Source organism: Hypomesus transpacificus, chromosome 18 (genome assembly GCF_021917145.1).
Source record: "Hypomesus transpacificus isolate Combined female chromosome 18, fHypTra1, whole genome shotgun sequence".
NCBI lineage: Eukaryota > Metazoa > Chordata > Actinopteri > Osmeriformes > Osmeridae > Hypomesus > Hypomesus transpacificus.
Window position 1 is genome coordinate 8,301,552 of NC_061077.1, and position 11,614 is coordinate 8,313,165.

Consider the following 11,614-nt stretch of genomic DNA (forward strand, 5'->3'; position numbering starts at 1 on the left):
AACATCTCAGCTGTCGGGGAGATAGAGAGAGAGAGAGACAGACAAACAGACAGAAAGTGAGTGACAGAGAGTGAGAGAGATGCAGTAATAAATCTTTACTTTTCTTCTGGATAGACAGGCAGCACCTGCCAATTGGTCTTATGGATTTACTGCAGGCCACAGGTCAAGGTTCATGTATTTTACCATTAACTAAAATATTGAAATAGTACACGCAGTGATCCTTTATAATGCCTGCCGGTATATATATATATATATATATATATATATATATATATATATATATATATATGTATATATTATGGAACGCTGTATTTGCTTTTGTCAATAATTCTCACATGGATTCAAACGTATTATGTTTTGTATGTCAAAGGTAATATCTGCTTCTGTATTTCAAACAATAATGTTCTCAAAATAGAACACATTCCTCTGAAACTGACTTTTTCTGGTTTATCTGGTTTTTTTGTAGATATTCAGATGACTTGTTTGAACCCCACACTGGGTCTGTTATGCTTCATGTTGGCCAGACAGGCCCACAGGTGTCAACAGCAGGATGTTGTAGGAGTGTTTGCTATTTACTCCCTTTCAGTGGGTTGTGTTTGGGGAACCTTTAAAACAATCAGCAAACAGGATGTGGTAACCACAATGTAAAGTAAAGGCTTTAGTATGTTTTGGCATTTTGAAAAAGTGAGTAAAACCAGGTCAATGTTTGAATTTGTAAAGAACTGCAAAAAGGGAGATCCCCTGGCCATTCCAGGTGATTTCAGAGGGAAACAAAATGTATTATTTTGTATGTATGAAATATGAATATTATGGTAAATGTGCATGGTATCTTATTGAAGTTACTCACACGGTGTGTGTGTGTGAATTTATGAGGCTAGCCCATGGTGACAGTGTAGTGCATGAAGCTTATGGTCAAACAAGAATTTCTCAGGAGTGTGGGCTCTGTGACTCTGTGTCTTGCTGGATGGGGAAAGGGCACAAAGCAACCTTTCATTCAAACTGTGCTCATGTTGGAGAGTTTGCCTTGCTGCAATGTTTTCTTCCTTCCCCAAAACTGTACAGCATTCTACTGCTGGCACACATCCAATCGAGAGCAGATAAACTGTCTATCTGTGTCTGTCAGAGAGTTATGTAGGTTGACGTCACAGTAATACTTTTGACCAGCAATAAGTATGTTCTGCCTCAAACACATCTATTGATTTGTTTGTTTGGAACCACAGTTTGGTGGAGCCAAAAGAGAGGGTGAGGAATAGAGGTAGGTGGTTGCTAAAAAAACGAATGAAAGAGGGTCTTTGTCCAAAAATGTTTTCTCCCCCCCCCCCCCCCCAACTCCCCTGCTTCCTCTCTCAAATCCTTTTAGGTCGTATCACCTTTGAGTTTTTTGTGTGGTCAGAAAGCCTTTCTGGAGGGACAGTGGGTATATAAAGGTATTTCGTGATTCCAGATTCCTCATAGTCATTGGAAAGGCTTTCTCTCTCTCCTCTGACTGCCCTGGGGATTCAGTGTGAACTGACCATGGCTCGACTAGGGCTATTCTATCTCTGTATATGTGCAGCTGCACTCACTGATGGGAGAGCCGTCAGCAGCTTAGAAGAGAAGCGTTCACGCATCAAACTTAGGATAGCTGCTGATGCACCTGATGACTCTCTTCTCCCCGGTAAGTTTTACAGACATCTTGTTTAGAGCTTGGTCATGAAATAACATTACAAAAATTATTGAATTTAGATGAAGTAAAAGGCTGGAAAAAGTTGAATTGGCTATTCACTGCTGAGCAATCACAGTGCATATTTGTACTGACTTTAAATAAACGGTGTTTGCTGAAAAACATTGGTGCGTGGATGTGTGTCTGCAGGTCAGTGCCGGGTGAGTGGGATAGCTTTGTTTGATGGGGCTATGTGGTCGCCCGAACCCTGTTCCGTGTGCCAGTGCCAGAAAGGAACTGTCAGCTGTCACCCAGTTCCCTGTGCTGGTAGGCTAACAGCTGCCAAAACAACTACACTATGGATGTCACCAGTTAGATGGACTACTCTTTCCATCATCAACTATGTGATGGTTTATTCTACTGAAAAGCATTCTTTCTCCCTCAGGTATAAATAGCCATGTGGGGCAATCAGGTGCTCATAAAAGCAGAAAACCCTCACCTGGTGCAGTTGAGAAAGAGAAAATCACAGATAAAAAGAAGAGTCTCCAAAGGAGGGGGGGAAGTGCCAAATTGGCTGCTATACCAAGAGCACAGGAAATTAAACAGAGGAAAGAGACTTTATCTCCACCAAAAATTGTGAGTACTTATGTAGGACAAACGTGATTCTTAATTTGAATTGGCAGCCTAACTGTTTCACTTGAAGTAAGGATTGGCATTGAGGAAGTACTTTTAAATCTGAAGTCTGAAGATTTGGAAGTTGCAAATGACAGTTCAATAAAGTAGGTTTGAAAGCAAATGTGTTTTCCAGGTTGAATCTGCTGTTGTTTTGAAACCTATGACCACAAAGAGGAACAAGCAAGATGAGCCAGTGAAGTCGAAGATAAGGACATCCGTTGTACCTGTAACCAGACGACCAGATCCTGTGCCAGACCTAAAGATGACCAAAGACAGCCTTCCTTACCGGCTTTCAGATGAGGATGATGATGATGACGACGACAATGATGACCCTGATGATGATGATTATGATGATGATGACTACATTGGGAGAACAGCAGGACAATCTACACTGAGAGACACTGTAAGGCCTGCTGTGAGAGCCACTATAAGCCCCCTTTTGGCAATCACAACAGGTAGAGGGCTTACCACAGCAGGTGGTCAAGCAGTGCTGACCACCACCCGGAGACCAGTGCCCAGAGCACCAGGCCGGCCGGTAGTTACGTTCCCTCAGAGACCCAGCTTCATGGAATCTTTGCCTGCAGGATGTCTGCTGTCCGAGTCGTTGATAGCCTGTGGCAGCACTGGCATGTCCCACATACCCATTCTCCATGATACAGGGGTTAAGGCCCTCTACCTAGCAGGTAATTAGATGGAGAGATGATACTGTATGTATCATAATTTGAGTCTATCAGACATCGGTGCTTGGACTGTTAAGCAAAGTCACAGCATAGACACCGATAAAAGCAGTACACATTTTGTCTCATTTATCTGACAGAAACAGAAGGTTTTGTAAACTGTTTAACCTCTGCTTTTTCTCGTCCAGACAACAGAATAAGTAAGATTCCTCCGAGAGCTCTGGCTGGTCTGCCCAACCTTGAGTGGCTGGATCTAAGTAAAAACAAGCTGGATGACTCCTCCTTCGACCCAGGCCTCTTCCAGGTCAGTGATGGCTTGGCCGTTGATCCAGTTAGACCACTACTACACCGCCAGACCCACACTTACGCCTACAGATAGCAACCTTGTGTTAATGTAGACATTCTCATGCTGCACCTGGGAATGGTTGGACATACTAGGCTGCCATGCAATATAACACTGTGGTCTTGCGAAATGTTCCCAAAAATCTGACTTTCACAATCCAACAAGCATGTCACACTGATGTATGTGAGTGTGGTATAATACAGTTCAAATTTTCACACACAACAGTCATAAACTACGATATAGATCTTGTAGTTCCATGCTCAGGCGTCAGCTGTCTCCTTCAGGCCTACTCTGGCTCCCTTCGGACGAATCTCACTTACCTGTTGCAGAGAATATGAGAATATTGTCAGTCAACAGACAACCCACAACTAAAAAAAACTATAAATATTGGCATTTGTATATTATCACTGGGGTGTCAGAGTAGCTATTGCCAGTGGCATGCAATGATTCTAATTGAACACCTTGCTCATGTTACATTGTGCATGATGTTTACTGAAAATGGTTTTCAAGGGAAAAACTTTTTACAGTTCAATGAAAATAAAACCTTTGCAAAAAAACTATATGCCAGAATGTTCTTTTGGTTTGCACCATTCATTGTAAGGAGGACAAATCTTTACGGAGGAAGATTGTTGATTGTGAAAGTCCATGTTAACTTTGTAATGTTTGTGAAAGAACACAGGAAAGATTGATGTAATCATATCACAAATAGGACTGTTGTTCAAGGTGGGTGGAATGTTTGCTTGATGTTTCAGAATCTGACCAAACTGAGAAGGCTGATTTTGGATGGCAACAACCTGACCAAAATTCCTATGTTTCTCCCGCCATCTCTGCTGGAGTTAAAGATGAATGACAACAAACTCAGTGGCCTCACACCTAGCAGCTTTAAAGGTATGTGGTGTGCTTCATTTAATTTAATCTTTTTGTAATTGTGATTATTAGTAGAATTTTTACAAAATTGCATTTTTTTGTCATTGCAATGTACACTGAGCTGCACATAAATATACTGTTCTCTATTATTTCGCCCGTCTGCCTACCTGCCTTACAGAATAATTTGTTGTTGACATTGTAGTGTTGTCCAGTAAAGCATTTCACACTTAAGGTTTGTCCAAACTACTGACTCTGGAGCTTGAAGACAACCGTTTCCATGATGGGAATGTGTCCCCTTTGACCTTTCGACCCTTGAGGAAACTTATATATCTTCGACTGGAGGACAATAAGTTTCGTGCCATCCCCTCTGGCCTTCCAGTGTCACTTCAGGTCAGTAGTGAGTGGGACCTAGACCTCTTCCAGTGTCTTGACCACATGGCCTGAGGGCTGAGCTTTTAAACTGTTTTTAGATGCACCAGTTGAAGGCTGTAATGTGGCTTGTGTTCCTAGGAGCTTCATCTGTCTGATAACAGAATAGAGGAGGTGCATGCAGGCATTCTCAACAAGACAGTCCATCTCAGGGTGTTGGACCTTAGCCATAACCGTATCAGAGAGGACCGTATATCCCCAAGAGCATGGATCCATCTGCTGTAAGTGTTCATAAAGAATAACTCCTTGTTCTGAGACAAAGAACCTCACATACACTCTAAAAATGCAGTTCTTTGTTTGAATTTGTAATCCTTGACTGCCACCTTGAGGGCAATGTAGTGAATGTGGATATTCCCTTTTTTTGTAAATAACATCTATAAATATTAGTTAGAAATGTTGTGACATTGATTGTTTAACATTGAATATCACTCCTTTTAACGTTGTTTACACAAAATACATTTGGTTTAACACTATATGTTCATGTGATCCTCCTGGCAGATCTGGTAGAATAGAGAGGGAAATAAAATGTCTGCAGCACTCGGTGTAATTGCATCTTAGAAGAAAGGGGAGAAAAGAAAAACAAGATGGAGAGAGTGAAAAGAAATGGAGGTTTAAGGCCTGCTGATGTGGCTGAACACAGAATGGACAAAGTCCAGCTTTATGAGAGGTTCCAGAGGGAGGCAACCTCAAAGGGAGGAGCTGTTGGCCGTCTGACTTGATCCACAGGATCCTAGTGGCAAGGAAATGAGCTTTTAAACTTGTGCTTTTATGATATATTTGTGGATATCATATAATGACTCTAAATATGTCATTTTATGTTTTGACCCCAGAGTAAAGGAAGAGCTCTATAATCCTAGCATCGGAGCACCAAAGTTTAATGATTCCAAATGAAGCCTTCAATACTATTTAAAGACTAATGTCACAAAGTCAGAATCATAGTGTTTCACTCTCAAGTCAAAATGCTTAAATAAGACTCTGAATTTGGCTTCAGAAATATTAATTTTGGTCCACTGTAAGAGCTACAATTAATTTGTATCCTTTCTGTACTGTACGTGTCAGGAATCTGGAATTGTTGGACCTATCCCACAACAAGCTAGTGCACGTTCCGTCCTTTTTACCTGTGGCACTGCGTCAGCTGACCCTGCACCACAACCAGATTGAACGAATTCCTGGATACGTGTTTGGTCACATGCGACCAGGTCTGGATCTGCTCCACCTATCGAACAACAGGCTGCATGATGATGGGATCGATGATGTGTCCTTCCTGGGGCTGCATGCCTCTCTGTCAGAGCTACTGCTGGACCACAACCACCTACGCTCAATCCCCCGCGGCCTGCTCAAGCTGAAGAACCTGCAGCTTCTCCGCCTCAATCACAACCTGATCAGGTAGTCAAGGAAATCTTGACATGTACATGTGGGCACTTTCTTTATGTTAATGCCCAGAGCAACTGTCTCTCACTATGCTGTCCCAGGGGTTACGCTGCGAAGAACCTGGGGTGAGGGCAGGTGGGGGTACAAAGATCTAGATAATGATCATAATGTTCAATAACGGCCTTTCTTGAATTTGTGATTCACATAAAAAGCAATACAACTGCCTCTGGCTTCTCCCAAGGGCCACTTCCCCTCTGGACACTGTAGAAAAAAGAGATGGCCACCTACAGTAACTAACTATTGTGGCATATCCACATCTGAAATTGGTACCTTGAATTTCACTATGTAATTTCTGTCTCTTTCTCAGTAGTTATCGCTTTCAAAGTCAACCAGAAGTCCTTTATCATGTCAGAGCACCAGTATCTGTCTGTTGTGACTGTGTCTGCCTATCTGTGTGGTAGAACTTCAGAGAAGTAAACCGGTCTGTCTGCTTGTTTCTGTGTCTGTCTGTCTGTCTGTCTGTCTGTATGTACATATGTATGTATGTATGCATATCTGTGTATCTAACGGTATGTCCCTTGTCTTTTTCCACCCTCAGCTACATTCCACTCAATGCCTTGTGTGACACGCACGCCAGTGAAGACTCACCCTTGGTCTCCGTTCACCTGGAGTACAATTTGATTGACAGGCGCCTCATCCCACCTACAGCGTTCTCTTGTGTCAAGACCTACCATAGCATTGTTCTACGGCCCCAGAGTCATGAGGACCATGAGTAGTATCATTGTCTGCCCCCTCTAACCCTTCTCCACCGACCTGCCTTGTACATTGACTCAGTAGTGTCACATACCTTTTACTACGTTTTGTTTGATTGTTCTTGACATGTCTTGACAGTTTTTCATTTGTTAAACTGGTTCAGTCTGTTAAACCTTGTGATGTTCTTCCTATTTCCTCCTACAGGGAGATAGAGATGCAATGACCGTATAGTATTTGTCTTTTTAAGGCATTTGTATGAAGAAATACAAACTAAATTAATCAACACTTTGCAATTCTTACTCTGTGAATAGCTCCTCTCTCCTCTTTCTCTCTGACTCTCTATTTCACTCTCTCTGTGTTTCTCTCTCCTACATCGCACATGCGCACATCACCCACATCACCCACAAAAGAAACAAAAAGGGGCCTGGACAAACTGTTGGTCATAATTTAAAATAGATGTATCCTCTGAGTGACTACGTTTGTGGGTCATAGCAGGTATTGTGCAGAGCTTCAACTCAACTGGCAGACAGGCTCAAACAATCAGTATCCTCCCATGGAATGCAGTATAAAACGTAAATGAAGGTGGCTTGCTTAGATTTTTGAAGAACATATTTTCTGTTCTTGTTAATCTTATTAACTTTTAAACCAAATTTTTGTTTGTTTTTTTTACTTCTGAAACGGTAGGTGTATTTTGGCTATGATAATTGTTTCTCTATAGTAGACCTAGGATTACACACAAAATAATATATTAATGTTTTGAAGCAATGTACACTTAAGTCTAAAACTGTAATAGGTAACATATTTACTTTGTGTTTTTTGTTTGGAACATGGTAAAAAATAAGACATCAAAGTTATCTCATACATTTGTTTTAAAGAAATGTGACCCTGTGTTGACTACTGACAGATTTGGGAAAGAGTGACCGTATTACAGTAGAACTATAAAAAACTTTGCGGGACTGGCGAGTTATGTGGCTCTCTCTGTGCCTTACTGTGGTAAAGGGTGTGGGAGTTTGTGTCCTGAGAGAAAAAGAAAGAGTGGAACCAAACCATTCCCAACACGTGGCACTGAATTGGTAACTTCCAATTGTAGCAGAAATTTTCCACCTAAATTATCACATTTAAAAGTGATAATGTCACTAAGGACTGCTATCAAACAGAATAGACTTACATGTTATCCATTCAAAAATAATTTGACTTGTGCACTTTTATTGCACATGTCTAATATGTAAGACTAAAGAAGAATTGCATTGGGGACAGCTTTAACTCTTAGCAAATTCGTGAGAACAGATGTCATGATTTCAGACTCAGTGACCACATTATATTCACACTCCATGATTTATTTGCCTTCCAACTGTAACCACAAAATTGATGGTGCGTAAGATGTTTTTTTTTAAGTGACAATGACTTTGACATGAAGATAGATCATGTCTACTCTGGAGTCTGTATCAAAATAGATTTATATTATGCCAGATCTACGTGTGTCATTTAAATGTTAAAAGACAGTTTTTACTTACAGTGACTTTAAAGTGAATATCACTGTGAAACGTACTCTTGTTTTTATTCCCATAACAGGGTCACTTCAAGACTAGAGACCAAGCCATGCTTCCTTTCACAGTTCTACTTCTCCTGCTGTATGTCACCCCATTACCCATTTCATCTGTGGCCTTACCATACAAACAACAAGGCTTCTTGGATTTGGGGAAGAATTTTAATGTAGAGGGTTTAATGATGATGATGATGAATGATGAAGAGGAGGGTTCAGCTTTTGAGGAAGTACACCCATTAGAACACCCAACTTGCCCATTTGGATGTCAGTGTAACCTTAAGGTTGTGCAGTGCTCTGACCTAGGTAAGTAAATTAGCAGCTTAGGTCATCTGCCTCCATAATTATGTGGCAAAGACTCACACACAGCAACAATGTGCAAAACATATGCATTCAAAACAAAACGAACACACTTCAGAATTATAGCCTGATGATAAACAAAAGGACAGTAACATCATGCCCTTTAAATTGAATTTGAAACCGTCTGAAAGGACAGAAGTCATAGGGGGTGGTCTGCTACTAACTACTCAAACTGCATTATTTGTCTGACTTCTTAGTGTGGATCAATTGAATAAGTAAGCTTGTTGTGTGGTATTTGGGTGGTTTACCAAATGTATGTTGAATTTGCAGGTTTAGCCTACGTCCCACATGACATCCCTCCTGATACCAGACTTCTAGACCTACAGGGCAACCAGATAACAGAGATCAGAGAAACTGACTTCAAGGGACTGAGTAACCTTTATGTAAGTACCAAACTTTGTATTCTTCTTTTCAAATGGCAAGTACGTAACCCTTTGTGTCCCTTTCATTTTCCTGTAACAGAAATGTGTGGTTGGTTATTCTACTAAATGGCCTGATGCCATACCTTTATCTAGGCTCTGGTGTTGGTAAATAACCAGATCTCCAGGGTCCATCCACGGGCCTTCGTGCCTCTTAGAAGGATGCAGAAACTCTACTTCTCCCACAACTTGCTGACGGCTGTGCCCAAGAACCTCCCTCCCTCCCTGGTGGAACTTCGTATTCATGATAATAACATAAAGAAGGTGCCTGCTGGGACCTTCTCAGGCCTGGGCAGTATGAACTGCATAGGTATGACATTCATGCTTTCTCTTTTTTCATGAAGATGCACAGGCATGATCAATCAATCAAAAATTACATTAAGGGTTGGTCAAAAAGCTTTCAATAAAAAGCTTTCACGTATTTTACAGTACTATCACTATGTTGGCCTTCTGTAAATCTTTTCACAGAGATGGGCCGGAATCCTCTCAAGAACAGTGGGTTGGAGCCAGGAGCATTTGATGGACTTAAACTGAACTTTCTTCGCATTTCAGAGGCTAAACTAACAGGTATCCCCAAAGGTAAAAAAAATACTTATTTGTTATGTTGGCATATTAGATTTTATAATAATAATACATTTTATTTTCCAAGTCACCTTTCTTGGCACTCAAGGACATTGTACAGAGGTATATAAAAAAACATTAAAAGCAGTAGAAAAATTTGAAATACAACAACATTAAAAACAACAGAAGGAAATGCTCTACTCCCCATGGTGGTGAGACGGGCACAGGGGACAGACAGGTGTATGGAGGAAGAGGATCTTAGGGAGCTGGAGGTCGTGGGACCCTGGAGGAGATCAGACAAATATGGGGGGGTGAGGTGGTGGATGGCCTTAAATGTAAACTGGAAAATCTTGTATTGTATGCGAAACTGGACCGGGATCCAGTGGAGCTGTTGAAGGACAGGAGTGATGTGGTGGATAGAGGAGGTGCGAGTTATAATATGGGCAGCTGAATTCTGGACCAGTTGAAGTTTATGGAGGGATTTGTTAGGGATACCAAAAAGGAGGGAGTTGCAATAATCGCAACGGGAGGTGACGAGACTGAACAGGAGGTGACAAGACTTTATGTTTACAGTATGCACATGCAACATAATGTTTAATGTATTTTGCAATAGTCAGCCTCAAGCATATCCACTGGCAGGTCATACATTAAACTCATTTTCCCTCTCCTCTCAGGTCTCCCTGACAGTCTACATGAGTTGCATTTGGACAACAATCAAATTCAAGCTATTGAGCTTGCTGACCTGAGGGAATGTGAGCATTTGTATAGGTGAGTTCTGACTCATGCTTGCTGTTGTAGTTGCTGCCCTACAAACAACTTGATGGGCTTGTTAAGTTCATTTAACACATCCAAAATATATAATAGATTCCCTTGTGTGTGTGTGTGTGTGTGTGTGTGTGGTAGGTTGGGCCTTGGGTACAATGAAATTCGCCATATTGAGCATGGCAGTCTGTTTTACGCACAAAACCTCAGAGAGTTGCATTTGAACAACAACCATCTCCCCAGCATCCCTGCGGGTCTGCCTGAAATGAAGTATCTGCAGGTGTAGTATGAAAGGGGGTTTTGAGGTCCCATCATATGCATTACATTTGTGTATCAATGTGGCTGATAAGTGATGGTACCATGCTTTATAGACTGCAAGACTAGACTGCCATTTCAGAGGCTTGATACATTATGTTCCATTTAAGAAATTGCATCAGATCCAATGCATACTATTGTTAAACTTGTCTGTTGTTTTTCAAAACAGGTGGTCTATCTTCACTCGAACAACATCAGCCATGTTGAGGCGAATGACTTTTGTCCTGAAGGCTTCAGTATGAAGAGGACTTTCTATAATGGCATCAGTCTCTTTGACAATCCTATTAAGTACTGGGAAGTGGACCCCTCTACCTTCCGTTGTGTCAACGATCGAATGGCCATACAGTTTGGCAACCATAAGAAATAGTGTACAAGATTGTGGTGGAACTCAAGCAACTCAAGGGGAGATTTGTATTAGAGATCTGAGTCCTATAGTTAATTGTTATGGAGTGTTGAAGGAGAACCTAGGCTTCAGTTGCCAGACAAGTACAGATGATGGCATCAAAAGTCTGGGCAAGCAGGGAGGATCTGATTTTATGGTTAGGGTTGAAGGTTTAGATATACTTTAATTAAAACTTTAAGAAGTCTCTTTTGCATGCATGAAGAATATCATGGACATGATTATATAAATCATTTGAATATCATTAAGGGTTTAGATTTGTTCTAATGCAACTTTTTTAAATTAAGGTGTTGTAATAAGACAGTGGTTAGTGATTCGCGGTTTTCTGTGTTTTTTGTTTGATCTTTTATTTTTATTTTTTATAATTCTTCCGTTTGAGTAAAAACTTAATTAAAACTATTTCAGATTCTTTTTCAAATTTCTTGAAAAAGTTAATTCTAATGGATTGCAAAAAACTCACTATTTCTATTAAATATGAACATTCTGTTTTGTTGTTT

General features: G+C 40.8%; 2 protein-coding genes across 2 annotated transcripts; both read left to right on the forward strand.

Annotated features, from left to right (window-relative positions):
- The first annotated feature begins 1,361 nt into the window (after positions 1 to 1,361).
- si:dkey-6n6.1 (uncharacterized protein LOC100170811 homolog) lies at positions 1,362 to 7,192 on the forward strand. Its single transcript, XM_047041054.1, has 10 exons — positions 1,362 to 1,657; positions 1,853 to 1,969; positions 2,088 to 2,278; positions 2,451 to 3,000; positions 3,183 to 3,298; positions 4,090 to 4,225; positions 4,437 to 4,594; positions 4,715 to 4,854; positions 5,693 to 6,019; positions 6,603 to 7,192. Exons 1-10 carry the CDS (start codon positions 1,516 to 1,518, stop codon positions 6,778 to 6,780), a joined length of 2,055 nt encoding a protein of 684 aa, XP_046897010.1. The 5' UTR covers positions 1,362 to 1,515; the 3' UTR covers positions 6,781 to 7,192.
- An 11-nt stretch (positions 7,193 to 7,203) lies between these two features.
- On the forward strand, positions 7,204 to 11,603 carry bgna (biglycan a). Its single transcript, XM_047041138.1, has 8 exons — positions 7,204 to 7,437; positions 8,330 to 8,606; positions 8,931 to 9,043; positions 9,176 to 9,389; positions 9,548 to 9,658; positions 10,315 to 10,408; positions 10,544 to 10,682; positions 10,887 to 11,603. Exons 2-8 carry the CDS (start codon positions 8,357 to 8,359, stop codon positions 11,082 to 11,084), a joined length of 1,119 nt encoding a protein of 372 aa, XP_046897094.1. The 5' UTR covers positions 7,204 to 7,437; positions 8,330 to 8,356; the 3' UTR covers positions 11,085 to 11,603.
- Positions 11,604 to 11,614: the final 11 nt, after the last annotated feature.

What these genes read in the sequence shown, in the direction of transcription:
- si:dkey-6n6.1 (XM_047041054.1), top strand. Translation starts at nt 1,516, where the DNA reads ATGGCTCGACTAGGGCTATTCTATCTCTGTATATGTGCAGCTGCACTC. An exon ending in TGATGACTCTCTTCTCCCCG is followed by an intron (nt 1,658 to 1,852) that starts GTAAGTTTTACA and finishes GTGTGTCTGCAG; the next exon opens with GTCAGTGCCGGGTGAGTGGG. An exon ending in AGAGCATGGATCCATCTGCT is followed by an intron (nt 4,855 to 5,692) that starts GTAAGTGTTCAT and finishes TGTACGTGTCAG; the next exon opens with GAATCTGGAATTGTTGGACC.
- bgna (XM_047041138.1), top strand. Translation starts at nt 8,357, where the DNA reads ATGCTTCCTTTCACAGTTCTACTTCTCCTGCTGTATGTCACCCCATTA. An exon ending in TGTGCAGTGCTCTGACCTAG is followed by an intron (nt 8,607 to 8,930) that starts GTAAGTAAATTA and finishes TTGAATTTGCAG; the next exon opens with GTTTAGCCTACGTCCCACAT. An exon ending in GGGCAGTATGAACTGCATAG is followed by an intron (nt 9,390 to 9,547) that starts GTATGACATTCA and finishes ATCTTTTCACAG; the next exon opens with AGATGGGCCGGAATCCTCTC.